Raw genomic sequence first — 15,801 nt, forward strand, 5'->3', positions numbered from 1 at the left:
GAAGCCTTGGCGAGTTGCTGCAGTGTATCTTGTAGATGGTACATACTGCAGCCACAGTACGCCGGTGGTAGAGGGAGTGAATGTTTAAGGTGGTGGATGGGGTGCCAATCAAGCAGGCTGCTTTGTCCTGGATGGTGTCGAGCTTCTGGAGTGTTGTTGGAGCTGCACTCATCCAGGCAAGTGGACAGTATTCCATCACACTCCTTACTTGTGCCTTGTAGATGGTGGAAAGGCTTTGGGGAGTCAGGAGGTGAGACGCTCGCTGCAGAATACCTAGCCTCTGACCTGCTCTTGTTGCCATAGTATTTATGTGGCTGGTCCAGTTAAGTTTCTGGTCAATGGTGGCCCCCAGGATGTTGATGGTGGGAGATTCGGCAATGGTCATGTCGTTGAATGTCAAGGGGCGGTGATTAGATGCTCGCTTGTTGGAGATAGTGATTGCCTGGCACTTCTGTGGCGCGAATGTTACCTGCCACTTATCAGCCCAAGTCTGAACCACATCCAGGTCTTGTTGCATGCGGGCATGGACTGCTTCATTATCTGAGGAGTTGTGAATGGCACAGAACACTTAATGACCAGATAATCTATTTGAGTGATGTTGATTGAGGGATATATTCTGGCCAGGTTACAGGAAATACTCCCCATCTCATCTGCAACTCGTGTCGTGAGATCTTTTACATCCACTTGAGCTGGCAGACGAGCCCTCGGTTTAACATTTCTGACAATGCAATACCCTGTGTACTGCAATGAAATGTCAGCCTAGATCATGTGCTGAGTTCAAGAATTGGGGCTTGAACAAGGACAATAACAACTTGCATTTATACAGCGCCTTTAACGTGGCAAAACATCCAAAGGTGCTTCACAGGAGCGTTATCAAACTAAATTTGACACCGAGCCACATAAGGAGATATTAGGACAGGTGACCAAAAGCTTGGTCAAAGAGGTAGGTTTTAAGGAGCGTCTTAAAGGAGGAAAGAGAGGTCGAGAGACAGAGAGGTTTAGGCAGGGAATTCCAAAGCTTACGGCCTAGGTAACAGAAGGCACGGCCGCCAATGGTTGAGCGATTAAAATCAGGGATGCGCAATAGGACAGAACTGGAGGAGTGCAGATATCTCGGAGGGTTGTAGGCCACAGGAGGTTAGAGAGATAGGGAGGGGCGAGGCCATGAAGGGATTTGAAAACAAGGATGAGACTGTTAAAATTGAGGTGTTGCCGGAGCGGGAGCCAATGTAGGTCAGCGAGCACAGGGGTGATGGGTGAACGGGGCTTGGTGCCAGTTAGGACACGGGGCAGCTGAGTTTTGGATGATCTGAAGTTTACGTAGTGTAGAATGTGGGAGGCCAGCCAGGAGTGCGTTGGAATAGTCAAGTCTAGAGGTAACAAAGGCATGGATGAGGGTTTCAGCAGCGGATGAGCTGAGGCAGGGGCGGAGCTGGGCGATGTTACAGAGCTGGAAATAGGTGGTCTTGGTGATGGTGCGGATGTGTGGTCAGGAGCTCATTTCAGGGACAAATATGACACCAAGGTTGCGAACAGTCTGGTTCAGCCTCAGGCAGTTGCCAGGGAGAGGGATGGAGTCGGTGGCCAGAGAACGGAGTTTGTGGCGGGGACCGAAGACAACAGATTCAATCTTCCCAATATTTAGTTGGAGAAAATTTCTGCTCATCCAGAACTCCCTGTCCTCGGCCTTTTACACTGTTCCAGTGAAGCTCAACCTAAGCTTGAGGAACAGCACCTCATCTTTCGATTAGGCGCTTTACAGCCTTCGGGACTCAACAGCGAGTTCAACAATTTCAGATCATAACCTCTGCCCCTATTTTTCCAGATGGCAGCTGTTGATGATTCTGCCATTCCCATTTACACCTCCTCTAGACCCATCTTTTGTTTCTTTACTTGTCCCATTACTGTTCTGTATGTACCTTTAAGGGAATAACTGGTCTTGGACTGCAGTACCAGCAGTGACCACCCCTATATAAAAGGCCCTAGCAGGCTTCTGCAGTTTCAGTTTCAAGATGCCTCTTGTTCAGTAAAGTACCTGTTAAACTGTTCTCCCGAAGTCCATGTATTATTGAGGCGCAGACTTTACAGTGGCGACGAGTAAGTTCGAACTCACCTGCAGTGTGGCATCATCTCACGGGGATCTCGCCTGAAAGGAAGGTCCTGGAAGGTCGTAGTCTGAGCAACGGGCGTTGACCGAGGGCAACCGCCCAAAGAATCCATCGGTGTTTGGAGAATTGCGGGAGAGACTGTGGTTCCAGCGAATTGTGCTGGTAGCAGGTAGCGCGCTGACCCTTCCGGACTGCGGCGGGCTCGAGCTCGATCGAGCGGCTCTACAAATCGGGCCACGCAGTGTCGCCGGGAAAAGAAAACAAGAGAGGGTGGAGCGCACAGGGCGCGGTCGGTGCTTGAGGACAGGACAGCGGAGAGAAACCAAACGGGGGGGAAGGAAAGCGAGACGCGCCGAAGCTGCGGGTCGCCGCCATTACCCCGTAGAACGCTAGGAGCAGCGTGGCAGTAAGGGGAAGAAGCAAAAGCGCGGGAGGCACCATTTTATCCCGTTGGGGAAGAAGCAAAAGCACGGGAGGCGCCATTTTATTCCATTGGGGAAGAAGCAAAAGCGCGGGAGGCGCCATTTTAAATCGCCCAAAATACCGAAAAGTGGCAGTATCACTGCTTTCGACAATGAGGTAGAAGACTGGACCACGTATGTGGAAAGAATTGAAGTGTACTGCAAGGCAAATGAGGTGGCTGATGGAAAGAGGGCGTCGGTATTATTAAATCTGATGGGTGCGAGTATGTACGGCCTATTGCGGAATTTAATTACCCCAGCTAAACCAATGGAGAAAAGTTTTGAGGAGATTGTTCATATCTCAAAGGAACACCTAAGCCCTACACCACTGCTGATAGCAGAAAGATTCAAGTTCCATAAAAGAAACCAGCACAAAGATGAGAGCAATGCTGACTATCTTACGGAACTACGCAAGTTATCGAAGCACTGCCAGTTCGGAGCAGGAGTGGCAGACACCTTACGGGATAAGTTTGTCTGCGGGCTACAGAGTGAAGGAACCCAGAAACGACTACTTTCAAAAAAGGACCTGACGCTAGAACAGGCTTTCAGTGTGGCAGTATCCTACGAAGCAGCAGCACGGGGAGCTGCGGAAATACAACAGAAACCACAAGAATACAGCGCTAACGAAATGGCATATGGAGCCAAAAAGTGCTATCGCTGCGGCAGAACAACCCATGAGCAGAAGGACTGCTGGTTTAAAGACAAAATATGCAGGCAATGCGGGAAAATGGGACATATAGCAAGAGTCTGCAGGTCGGGAAAGAAGACCAACACGACAAGAACTACTAAGGAACAGTACAGGAAAGTAAAGAAACTGACAGATAGTAGTTCAGAAGATCAGGAGAGTGATAAGGACTGCGGGAGCAGGCGACTAAGTTGTTTAAAGTTACACAACGTGATCGCAAAAGAAGATCACCGAACCATTTGGGTCACCCTCATGATAGCAGGGTCCCCAGTGAAGATGGAATTGGACACAGGATCAGCCCTAACTGTCATGAATCGACGAGACTATGAGCGGCTATTCTCACACATACCCTTAAAGGACACGTCCATTGTATTGAAGACATACACGGGGCAAAAGGTCTACCCCAGAGGAAAAATAAGGGTGCCAGTTGAATATAACGGAAAGGAAACACAGAAACTATACTTGTATATACTACGAGATGGAGGACCACCATTATTGGGACGTGAATGGATCCGAAGACTACAATTGGATTGGCATTCCATTCTGGCACTAACTGTGACTGACAAAAAAGATGATGACGTCGCACCTGGACGTCTCAGAAATTCTATCTGACGCGGAAGAGGTGTTCCAACAAGGACTTGGGACTCTAAAAGGAGTAAAGGCAACCATAAAGATTGAGGATAACGCAACCCCAAAATTTTTCACGGCCCGACCGGTGCCATACGCGATACGCCCAGCTGTGGAAGCTGAACTGGAGAGTCTGGAGCGTTCGGGGGTGCTGTCTAAGGTGGACTGGAGCGAGTGGGCCACACCCATCGTTCCTGTAATGAAGAAAGCATTGAGCAGCACGCCTGGGGAGCCAAGGAAGGTTCGCATCTGTGGGGACTTCAAGGTGACTGTGAACCCAGTCCTGCACACAGTACAGTATCCGCTTCCGCGGATAGAAGATATTTTCGAAATAACAACAGAAAATGCTGGAAAAACTCAGCAGGTCAGGCAACATCCGTGGAGAGAAATTTGAGTTGACGTTTCGGGTTGGACCCTTCTTCAAAACTGGAAAGGAAAGAAACTAGATCGAAGGCAGGGCTGCGATCAGACAAAAGAATAAAAGAAACAAAAGAAGTAAAAGAGATTAGAAGCTGGACGAGATGGTAATAGGCTGGGATTAGGTGTAACGTGTACTGGCAGGGCAAAAGATAGCTGCCAGGTGTGAGAGAAACAAAAGGAAAGGGGGGGCGGGAAAAGGAGTGGAACAATTACAAGAGAAAATGAAATGGGGGCCGAGCTTATGATCTGAAATTGTTGAACTCGATATTGAGTCCGGAAGGCTGCAGACTGCCTAATCGGAAGATGAGGTGCTGTTCCTCGAGTTTACGTTGAGCTTCCGTGGAACAATACAAGAGGCCAAGGACGGTGAGGTCCGAGTGGGAATGGAGCGGTGAATTAAAATGACAGGCGACCGGAAGCTCGGGGTCACCCTTACGGCCTCACTATCTGGAGGGAAACGTTTTACAAAGATTGACCTGGCTCAAGCGTATCTACAAATGGAGGTGGAAGAAGCATCTAGGAAATACCTCACGATAAACACTCACAAAGGCCTTTACCAGTACAATCAACTGGTATTTGGGGTAGCATCGGCCCCGGCTATGTGGCAGAGGGCAATGGAACAAGTCCTGCAAGGGATCCCGGGGACCCAGTGTTATTTGGACGACATCCTGGTTACGGGCGAAAATGACAATGAACACCTTGCCAACCTGGAACAGGTGCTCACGAGATTGCAGGAATATGGGCTACGCGCCAACCGTCCCAAATGCGAGTTCTTCAGGAGACAAATCTCGTATTGTGGCCACATGATTGGTGAGGAAGGGTTGCATAAGTCGCCGGACAAGGTTGAGGCTGTAGTCAAGGCTCCAGCACCAGAAAATGTGTCACAACTGAGGTCGTTCCTCGGGTTGGTGAACTACTACCATAAGTTGTTGCCGAATTTATCTACAATTCTGCACCCACTGAACGCCCTCCTTCAAACTGGTGTAACATGGAAATGGAGTGATGAGTGTAAGCGTGCCTTTCAGGAATGTAAATGCCAAATCACTTCAAAAGAAGTATTGGCCCACTACAACCCAACACTACCGATTCGGTTGGCATGTGATGCGTCACCTTACGGCATTGGAGCGGTGCTGTCACACAAATTCCGTGACGGTTCAGAGAGGCCAATAGCCTTTGCATCGTGCTCGCTAACCTCAGCCGAGCGTAACTACGCCCAGATTGACAGGGAGGCCCTCAGCCTGGTGTGGGGGGTGAAGAAGTTCAATCACTATCTGCACGGGCAGAAATTCACACTACTGACTGATCATCAACCCCTGGTCTCAATTTTTAACCCAAAGAAGGGCGTTCCGGTGATGACGGCGCAACGGCTGCAAAGATGGTCACTTTTTCGAGGGGCACATCAGTATGACATAGAGTACAAAGGTACGAAACAACATGGAAACGCTGATGGGCTGTCGCGCCTACCGTTGCCTAAGGCGGAAGAAGCACCTGCAGTGGACCCTGTGGAGATATTCCATGCGACCATAGTCGAATGTTTGTCTGTTACAAACGCAAGTATTGAGAAGGAAACCCGAAATGACCCGACACTCTCTCGGGTCTATGATTTGACGGTGAAGGGATGGCCAGCATATGGCGACTCACTGTTGCCAGCATTCTCGCCAAGGAGGGAACAGCTGTCAGTGTGCCGGGGAACCTTGATGTGTGGATCCCGAGTGGTAATTCCACCCAAGTTGAGAGATAGAGTACTCAATGAGCTTCACGAGGGTCATCTGGGAGGGGTAAAAATGAAGAGCCTAGCCAGGGCGTTTGTGTGGTGGCCGGGAATCGATAAAGAAATCGAGGATATGACCAAGAGATGCACAGGATGCCAGAAGGTCCAAAATGCTCCACCACAGGCCCCGCTACATCCATGGGAGTGGCCCTCATCTCCATGGCAACGGGTACACATTGATTTCGCTGGTCCATTTATGGACTCAATGTTTCTAATCGCTGTGGACGCCCATTCGAAATGGCCAGAGGTCATTAAAATGTCCTCCACCACCACGGAGAAAACTATTGCAGTCCTAAGGACCATCTTCGCCAGGAATGGGTTGCCAGAACAGATCTGTTCTGACAATGGCCCACAGTTTGTGTCTGAGGATTTCCGGAGGTTCCTGAAGAATAATGGGGTGAAACATTACACATCTGCCCCATATCATCCAGCCACAAATGGATTGGCTGAGAGGTTTGTTCAGACCTTTAAAAAGGCCATAAAGGCAATGTATAATGACGACATACCACTGCAACACAAGGTGGATAACTTCCTGTTTGCTTACCGGAATGCGACACATGCAGTAACCAACCAAACTCCAGCCGTACTGTTTTTCAACCGGAGACTAAGATGTCGCTTGGATTTGCTCAAACCAAACATAAGACGAGATGTTGAGGATAAGCAGTTCCAGCACATAAATGAGAAGCCAACCAGGAGCTTCAAGATAGGGCAACCAGTCTTGGCCCACGACTACCGAACAGAAAAATGGCAGCCAGGCACGATATGCACACAGCAGGGACCACCAATGTACACAGTGGACGTTGGAGAGAGCATCGTGAGACGCCATGCTGACCAGATTCTAGAGTCACAGGAACAAGCCAAACCTGTACCACAAGCATGTGCACCTGGTAATGAGCCCGAAGTACAGATTGCGTCTACCTCAGAAGCAGGGGTATTGGAAGCTGACGAACCAACCAATGACAATGAGCCAGAATTGACTCCACCGCCAGAACAGGATACTCGAGAAAGGTGCTATCCAGTCCGGATCAGGAAGCCTCCTCAAAGACTGAACTTATAAATGACTATTTCAGTTGATGTATATATTACTGAGAAAATTGTAATTGTAATTAGTTATTATTTAGTTGTTAAATGAATGTTATGTACTGTTCATCTAAAAGGGGAGGAATTGTTGTGTATGTACCTTTAAGGGAATAACTGGTCTTAGACTGCAGTACCGGCAGTGACCACCCCTGTGTAAAAGGCCCTAGCAGGCTTCTGTAGTTTCAGTTTCAAGCTGCCTCTTGTACCTGTTAAACTGTTCTCCCGAAGTCCGTGTATTATTGAGGCGCGGACTTTGCAATTACCATCTCCTTTAGTCTCGCACCATCATCCCACTTTTGTCATTTAATCTCTCCTGCCTTCCACCCTATCACAGACCTTCCTTTTTCTTCTTTCCTCCCCTCCCCGCTTTCCCTGCCCCTGCCCTTGCTTAAAATCTGTTACATCTCTAACTTTTTCCAGTTCTGACAAAAGGTCATCGACCTGAAACGTTAACTCTGTTTTTCCTTCCATAGATGCTACCTGACCCGCTGAGAATTTCCAGCATTTTCTGTAAATATTTCAGCCTGCAGTGTAACAGCAAGGAAACATTCAGTCCACATTTTCCTCTTAACATCCTCAGACCTGGCAGCACTCAACTATAGATTCCTTCTCCTGGTATTCGCCCACCATTTGGATTCTGTCAGTCAGTGCAGTTCATACATAATAGGGGCAATAATCCTCACTGTATGAGGCGAGCACAAGTCTTTTAAATGAGGGAGGGGAGTGCACACTTTTGTGGCAAAAATAATCTAAGCTGCAGACTCTACTCCATGCAGTCTAAATAGTTGCAGTAAGTATATTATCCTCAGCCAAGTTTTATTTGATGGTGATAATGATCACTTCTACAGTACTCATTATTAGCACCGTACAGTTTTTGGGATTAATATTTTACAGCACGTTTATTTCCAGCAATCAGCAAAGCTCATTCTCATTTCTATTAAAAAAACCTCCCCCAAAGGCTGAATGATACAGCTGGCTGTCCCACTGCTATGAGATACACAAGTATTAGCACAGATGAAGATTGTTTTTTATATTGTAGTCAAATTCGTTAAGACATCATTAAAGTCCCATTCTGCAGTGACATGCGCAAGTCAGAGCCTGTGAAACAGAAATGCCATTCACCCAGTCAAGATCTCCATTACGCACACTAATGAGGCAGAGAACAGACACAAACCCAGTCTCATTCTCCTGGGGCTAGGCACTAAAGGCAGACAACACAGAGGATGGTATTAGAGCGATCCTTTATTTTATAAAGAGAGTGGAATATAATCCAGGTCTCCTGTGTTTTCATGGACTTCACTGTTATCGCTCAAAATGCTGCTGTTCGCTTTTAGCTGTGTGCTCCTAACAAGCCATACACATACGAATACTGTTGCTGCTATGTGTCATGAATATACAATAGCTCTGTGTCTGAATCTGTGGTGCTTTCAGGAAAACAGTAAAAATAACTGCATTTCTATAGCGCCTTTCACGACCACCGGACATCCCAAAGCACTTTACAGCCAATGAAGTACTTTTTGAAGTGTAGTCACTGTTGTAATGTAGGAAACGCAGCAGCCAATTTGTGCACAGCAAGCTCCCACAAACAGCAATGTGAGAATGACCAGATACAGTAATCTGTTTTAGTGATGTTGATTGAGGGATAAATATTGGCCCCAGGGCACCGGGGAGAACTCCCCTGCTCTTCTTCAAAATAGTGCCGTGGGATCTTTTACATCCACCTGAGCGGGCAGATGGGGACAGTTTAACGTCACGTTTCATCCGAAAGACGGCACCTCTGACAGTGCGGCACTCCCTCAGCGCTGCACTGGAGTGTCAGCCTAGATTTTTGTGCTCAAATCGCTGGAGTGGGACTTGAGCCCACAACCTTCTGACTCAGAGGCGAGAGTGCTGCCCACTGAGCCACAGCTGACACAAATGGTCAAATTTTTAATTCTTCAATTGTTTTTAATGCTATTAACCTTTGGGACTGAATAACATCAAATTATTAATATCGAAAAAGTAATCAGCTACAAACTGTTTCCTAACTTACTGCAGCACTGTTGCCTCAATCCATTATTCGTTGGTACAACGTGGTTTTATGCACTGATAACTGGCATTTTACGCTGCCCCAGTGACTCTCAGTTACCCAATGGCTCAAATTTTAAAATGATCATCCTCTTGTTTAAATCCCTTGATGTCCTTGCCTCTCCTATCTCTGTAAGCTCCTCCAGATCTATAACCCTCCGAGAACTTTGCATTCTCGCGCATCTCCCATTCCCTTCGGCCCACTATTGGCGGTCTTGTCTTCAGCCGTCGAAGCTCTGGAATTCCCCCCCTAAACCTCTCTACTTCCCTCTCCTCCTGTAAGAATCTTCTTAAAACCCCCCGCTTTGACCAAGCATTCAGCCATCCCTGCTTTGGCTCGGCATCCATTATAGTCTAATTATGCCTCTGTGGTACTCTCTCGGTACATTGTTCTGCAATGAAGGTGCTAAATAAGTACAAATTGTTGTTGTTATTCTTATGGCTGCGGCTACCTCCCACATTGGGGCAATTTTATTGGTGCACAGAATCTGTCTGATGTCCTAATGCATCCATGGGAACACTGGATCCAAAATCGCAGCAGGATTTTGAGAATCTGATGTTCAATGAGGAACCACAATGTTTGACAGAAGTTGTAAATGATAATTCAGTTAATTTTGACTTGACTATTCCATCGCACTCCTGGTTGGCCTTGTACATTCTACCCTATGTAAACTTGAGATCATCCAAAACTCAGCTGCCCGTGTCCTAACTCACACCAAGTCCCGTTCACCCATCTCCCTCTGTGCTCACTGACCTACATTGGCTCCCGCTTGAGCAACGCCTCGATTTTAAAATTCTCATCCTTGTTTTCAAATCCCTCCATGGCCCTCACCCCCTCCCTATCTCTGTAATCTCCTCCAGCCCCACAAACCTGAGAGATACCTGTGCTCCGCTAATTCTGGCCTCTTGAGCATCCCTGATTTTAATCGCTCCACCGTTGGTGGCCGTGCTTTCAGCTGCCAAGGCCCTAAGCTCTGGAATTCCCCCCAAACCTCTCTGCCTCTCTTTCCTCCTTTAAGACACTCCTTAAATCTACCTTGTCCTCTTCCCTAATAACTCTGTATGTGGCTCGGTGTACAATGTTGTTTGATAACGCCCCTGTGAAGCGCTATGGGATGTCTTACCACGTTAAAGGCGCTATATAATTACAAGTTGTTGTTGTCTGCTACTCAAGATGCTACAAAAGATTTCTGCCAACCAGGACTTACTTCCTGCCAGTTCCCTCTCTTCCTCTCCTGAATGTGTTGACTCCTTGCTTGGGTCTGGTTCCACAGGTGCAGGCGCCCTCCAATACCTTGCCTAAGTTGCCATTACTGATGTGTGAGCCTCGACAGCAAGTGTTGGCATGCTCTTCAAACACAAGGTCCTCACAGCTAAGCCCAATCGTGTTTGCATGAGTACTCTTCCAGCAAGGGCCATTTGCAAGTACCAGAAATTCTCCCTCCCCTTTGTAGCATCTTGAGTAGCAGACAACAACAACTTGTAATTATATAGCGCCTTTAACTTGGTAAGACATCCCATCAGGGAGCGCTACTGCCATACTGTCACACCTCTGGTACTGATGAGGTGTCGGCACAGGCTGGAGATCAAAGCTGGGACCTTTTGGTCTGCACAATTTAGCTACTGATTGGATAAGCTGGCTAAGACACTGAGTAAGCAGAATTGTTTTTCACACAATGAAACCTGTTAGATGCCATTCACAAGAGTACACAGAATAATTTCTCACTCATTTCCAACCTTCCCTCCTAAAAATGAAGCAATCAATTGAATGAAAATAGAAATTAATTTTTATTAAAAAAGTGTAGTCCCATTTGCCAGTGTACAGTGACTTGCCCCTTAAAGTGCTGCATCAAGCTCTGCGACAATGGAAGAGATAGGAATGTTTCCATGTCACAAAATGGCCAATTTATAGTACATGCGCTTGGCTTGTGTGCTAGATGTCAAATGTCCTCAGTAAAGTGCTCGTCATTAGCTCACAGCTATGAGACATTCATTTTGCAACCTTAGCCTCTTCATTGTGTCAATGCAAGAATGGTGCAGATTGGATTTCCATTTAGAAAATGTTGAAAGCATCATTAGATGTAATGGAACGCCTCCAACAGCTCTGTGAATCGATGTAATGCGCTGTACGGCAGGATGCTACGCAGACCAGAAGGTTCCAGGTTCAATCCTGGTTTACACTGACCTTAGCCAGGGGAGTAGATTTGGTGACAGTCAGCGCCAATGCCCCTGAGCTGAGGGGAGGGGAAAAAATCCGCCAGAGCTCCTACTTCTGATTGTTTTTTCAGTGACACCTTTTGAAAAATGTTCTGTGGACTGGATTATCTTGGGATACTCAGCAGTTAAGACTCACACATCAAGAACGGCAACTTGGATGAGGCGGAGGGCTTGTGAAACTCTGCTCCAGCAGGAGCTCCTGCCTTCAGGAGCAGAGAAGGAACAGACATAGCCGGCAAATAAATGAGGTGATTCACGGTTAGGTTCTTGCCTATCAACCAAAATTTGAGGTTCCAATATTCCTACAACTTTTCATAAACTCAGCGTAAAAGATAAAGAAAAAAATAAGAATTGTTACGTTAATGTTTTCTCCCCCAGTGACAGCAAATGAGTTATTATCATGGCATGAAGTTTTAAAATTAATTTCTTGGCAGGTTTTATTTTCCAGCCTTTTGAGCGGGCTCAGTTCCGCTCGCTCATCAAATTGCACTTTGCTTAATGATCGCAATTTCCTTTCTGTCTCTTTTTTCCCTTTCACTTAATCCAATTTTTCTTTCCCTCTTTATTTCTGTTTCTGTACCTGATTTGACTCCAATTCATCCTGCTTCATTCTCAATCCTTAAATCTCACTGGGTAAGGAGAGACACTGTTGGTCCCGCTGTTCACCAAGTGCCCTGTTGCCAACTCGCAATTCCAGTGCAAGATCTTTTCGAGTTGAAGGTTGCAAGAAAAAGTCTAACTCCAGCGAGAACTGGCTCATTATGTTATAGTCCCTGTCTCAATCGCCACTCGTGGTAAAGCATTCCTTGGTTCTTATAACCCTGTGTGAAAAAGATTCTTCTAACCATCTCCTTTCTTCTGCTAGTGATAGAAACATAAAAGATCGGAGCAGGAGTAGGCCATTTGGCCCCTCGAGCCTGTTCTGCCATTTAATGAGATCATGGCTGATCATCCAAATTCAGTACCCTGTCCCTGCTTTCTCCCCATATCCCTTGATCCCTTTAGCCTTAAGAACTATATCTAACTCCTTCTTGAATATATTTAATGAATTGGCCTCTACTGCCTTCTGTGGCAGAGAATTCCACAGGTTCACCACTCTCTGGGTGAAGAAATTCCTCCTCATCTCTGTCCTAAATGGCTTACCCCTTATCCTTAGACTGTGCCCCCTGGTTCTGGACTCCCTGACCATCAGGAACATCCTTCCTGCATCTAGTCTGTCTAGTCCTGTCAGAATTTTATAAGTTTCAATGAGATCCCCCCTCATTCTTCTAAACTCCAGCGAGTATAAGCCCAATCGACACAATCTCTCCTCATATGTCATTCCTGCCATCCCAGGTATCAGCCTGGTGAATCTTCGCTGAACTCCTTCCATGGCAAGAACATCCTTCCTCAGATAAGGCGACCAAAACTGCACACAATACTCAAGATGTGGTCTCACCAAGGCCCTGTATAACTGCAGCAAGACATCCTTGTTCCTGTACTCAAACCCTCTCGTTACGAAGGCCAACATACCATTTGCCTTCTTAACCGCCTGCTGCACCTGCATGCTTACCTTCAGCGACTGGTGCACAAGGACACCCAGGTCTCGTTGCACTTCCCCTTCTCCCAATCTATTGCCGTTCAGATAATAATCTGCCTTCCTGTTTTTGCCACCAAAGTGGATAACCTTGCATTTATCCACATTATACTGCATCTGCCATGCTTCTGCCCAATCACCCAACCTGTCCAAATCATACTGGAGTTTCTCGGCATCCTCCTCACAGCACACACGCCCACCCAGCTTTGTGTCGTCTGCAAACTTGGAGATATTACATCTAGTTCCCTCGTCTAGATCATTACTATATATTGTGAATAGCTGGGGTCCTAGCACCGATCCCTGCGGTACCCCACTAGTCACTGCCTGCCACTCGGAAAAAGACCCGTTCATTACAACTCTTTGCTTCCTGTCTGCCAACCAGTTCTCTATCCAAGTCAGAACCTTACCCCCAATCCCATGTGCTTTAACTTTGCATGCTAATCTCTTATGCGGGACCTTATCGAAAGCCTTCTGAAAGTCCAAATACACCACATCCACTGGTTCTCCCTTATCTATCCTACCAGTTACATCCTCAAAAAATTCCAGTAGATTAGTCAAGCATGATTTACCTTTTGTAAATCCATGCTGACTTTGTCCGATCCTGTCACTGTTTTCCAAGTGCTCTGCTAGTACATCTTTTATAATGAACTAATCCTTAGCCTATACCCATTTGTTACCAATTAGACAACTACTGGAAAGATTCTTTCATCATGCTCTCAAAATCTCGGATAATTTCAGAAACATCTGTTAAATATTGGCTAATTCCGTAAGCTAGACCAAAAGTGGTTGAACGACGATGAAGTGGTTTCTGTGGGGCAACGAAAGAGGAGTGGAATACATTGAAGAGTTAAAAGAGGAAAACAAATCATCAAGCTTGGTACTCACCAACATGACCTGGAAAAGAATGGGCACAACTTGGCTTTCTTCAATTAATCTGAAAATGCAAATTATTAGCAACACATGAATGACAACACAGGCACGTTTTCTTATCTTCATTATTGTTGCTACTGATGCATAAATGAGAAGTTCAGTGTGATTGGCTGTGCTGCCAAGGTCGATAGGTTAGTGATCCAGGACACTCACCTCTGATGAATGCAGTTTGTAAGTGAAGCGTACACGTACCTAATAAATGTCAGAGTTTATTGGAAATGACTCACTACCTGCCTTATGGATCAAACCTCGTAACTCAAAACTTACTTGGACACTTTACAAGGGATGGGAGTAAACAATAACACTGGAATGAATAAAGAGTCATGAATTGTAAATTAGGTCAAAATCGACTTGCTGGACTTGGTAGTCACCTTATTAAAGGTGCGCAGATGCTAAGACAAGAAGAAGAGAGTTGCAACAAACTTCATTTACCAACATCACCAAAAAAAAAATCTGGTTATTTTAATCATTGCTGTTTGTGAAACCTTGATGAGTTTACATCAAAGAAAGACAGGAAGACTTGCATTTCTATAGCGCCTTTCACAACCGCCGGACGTCCCAAAACGCTTTACAGCCAATGAAGTACTTTTTGAAGCGGAGTCACTGTTGCAATGTAGGAAACGCGGCACCCAATTTGTACACAGCAAGCTCCCACAAACAACAATGTGATAATGACCAGATAATCTGTTTTTAGTGATGTTGATTGAGGGATAAATATTGGCCCCAGGACACCGGGGAGAACTCCCCTGCTCTTCTTTGAAATAGTGCCATGGGATCTTTTACATCCACCTGAGAGAGCAGGCAGGGCCTCAGTTTAATGTCTCATCCGAAAGACAGCACCACCGACAGTGCGGCGCTCCCTCAGTACTGCCCCTCCGACAGTTCGGCGCTCCCTCAGTATTGCCCCTCCAACAGTTCAGCGCTCCCTCAGTACTGCCCCTCCGACAGTGCGGCACTCCCTCAGTACTGCCCCTCCGACAGTGCGGCACTCCCTCAGTACTGCCCCTCCGACAGTGCAGCGCTCCCTCAGTACTGCCCCTCCGACAGTGCAGCGCTCCCTCAGTACTGCCCCTCCGACAGTGCAGCGCTCCCTCAGTACTGCCCCTCCAACAGTGCAGCGCTCCCTCTGTACTACCCCTCCGACAGTGCAGCGCTCCCTCAGTACTGCCCCTCCGACAGTGCAGCGCTCCCTCAGTATTGCCCCTCCAACAGTTCAGCGCTCCCTCAGTACTGCCCCTCCGACAGTGCAGCGCTCCCTCTGTACTGCCCCTCCGACAGTGCAGCGCTCCCTCAGTACTGCCCCTCCGACAGTGCAGCGCTCCCTCAGCACTGCCCCTCCGACAGTGCAGCGCTCCCTCAGCACTGCACTGGAGTGTCAGCCTAGATTGTTGTGCTCAAGTCCCTGGAGTGGGACTTGAACCCACAACCTTCTGACTCAGAGGCGAGAGTGTGCTGCCCACTGAGCCACGGCTGACACTGACCTACAAAACAACAGTGCCGATACTTTAAAAGTAATTTATTAGTTGCAAAATGCTTTGTGACGTCCAGAGGATGTGAAAGGTGCTATATGACTGCAAGTTCTTTCTTTTTTCATAATGTAGAGGTCTGCACGGTCCAATCTTCCAAGCGCTCTTTGTAAACTCCAGCTTGTGGCATTCACATAGGGAGATGAAATACCTTCTATTTAAGGAAGCGGTATGCCATAATTGCATTCACTAAAGAATCAGACTCTAAATAACTAGTTTGAACTTTTTTTAATCAGCTGATTTTCGCCCTTCTTTTCCAGAAAGTGCTGACTCATGTTCGCTAATTTGGGTCACTGGCCACGATCCAGTTTCCCCTCCGTCTGGCTATTTTTC

General features: G+C 47.0%; 1 protein-coding gene across 1 annotated transcript in view; it reads right to left on the bottom strand.

Annotated features, from left to right (window-relative positions):
- The window catches only part of ulk4 (unc-51 like kinase 4), a 585,662-nt gene that overhangs the window by 198,407 nt on the left and 371,454 nt on the right, over positions 1 to 15,801 (bottom strand). The window contains exon 29 of the mRNA XM_085989398.1: positions 13,898 to 13,946. Coding sequence (XP_085845524.1) covers positions 13,898 to 13,946 — 49 coding nt within the window. The remainder of the gene's footprint in view (positions 1 to 13,897; positions 13,947 to 15,801) is intronic.

This window comes from Somniosus microcephalus, chromosome 5, assembly GCF_052327205.1.
Source record: "Somniosus microcephalus isolate GS21.2 chromosome 5, FLI_Smic_1.0, whole genome shotgun sequence".
Lineage (NCBI taxonomy): Eukaryota > Metazoa > Chordata > Chondrichthyes > Squaliformes > Somniosidae > Somniosus > Somniosus microcephalus.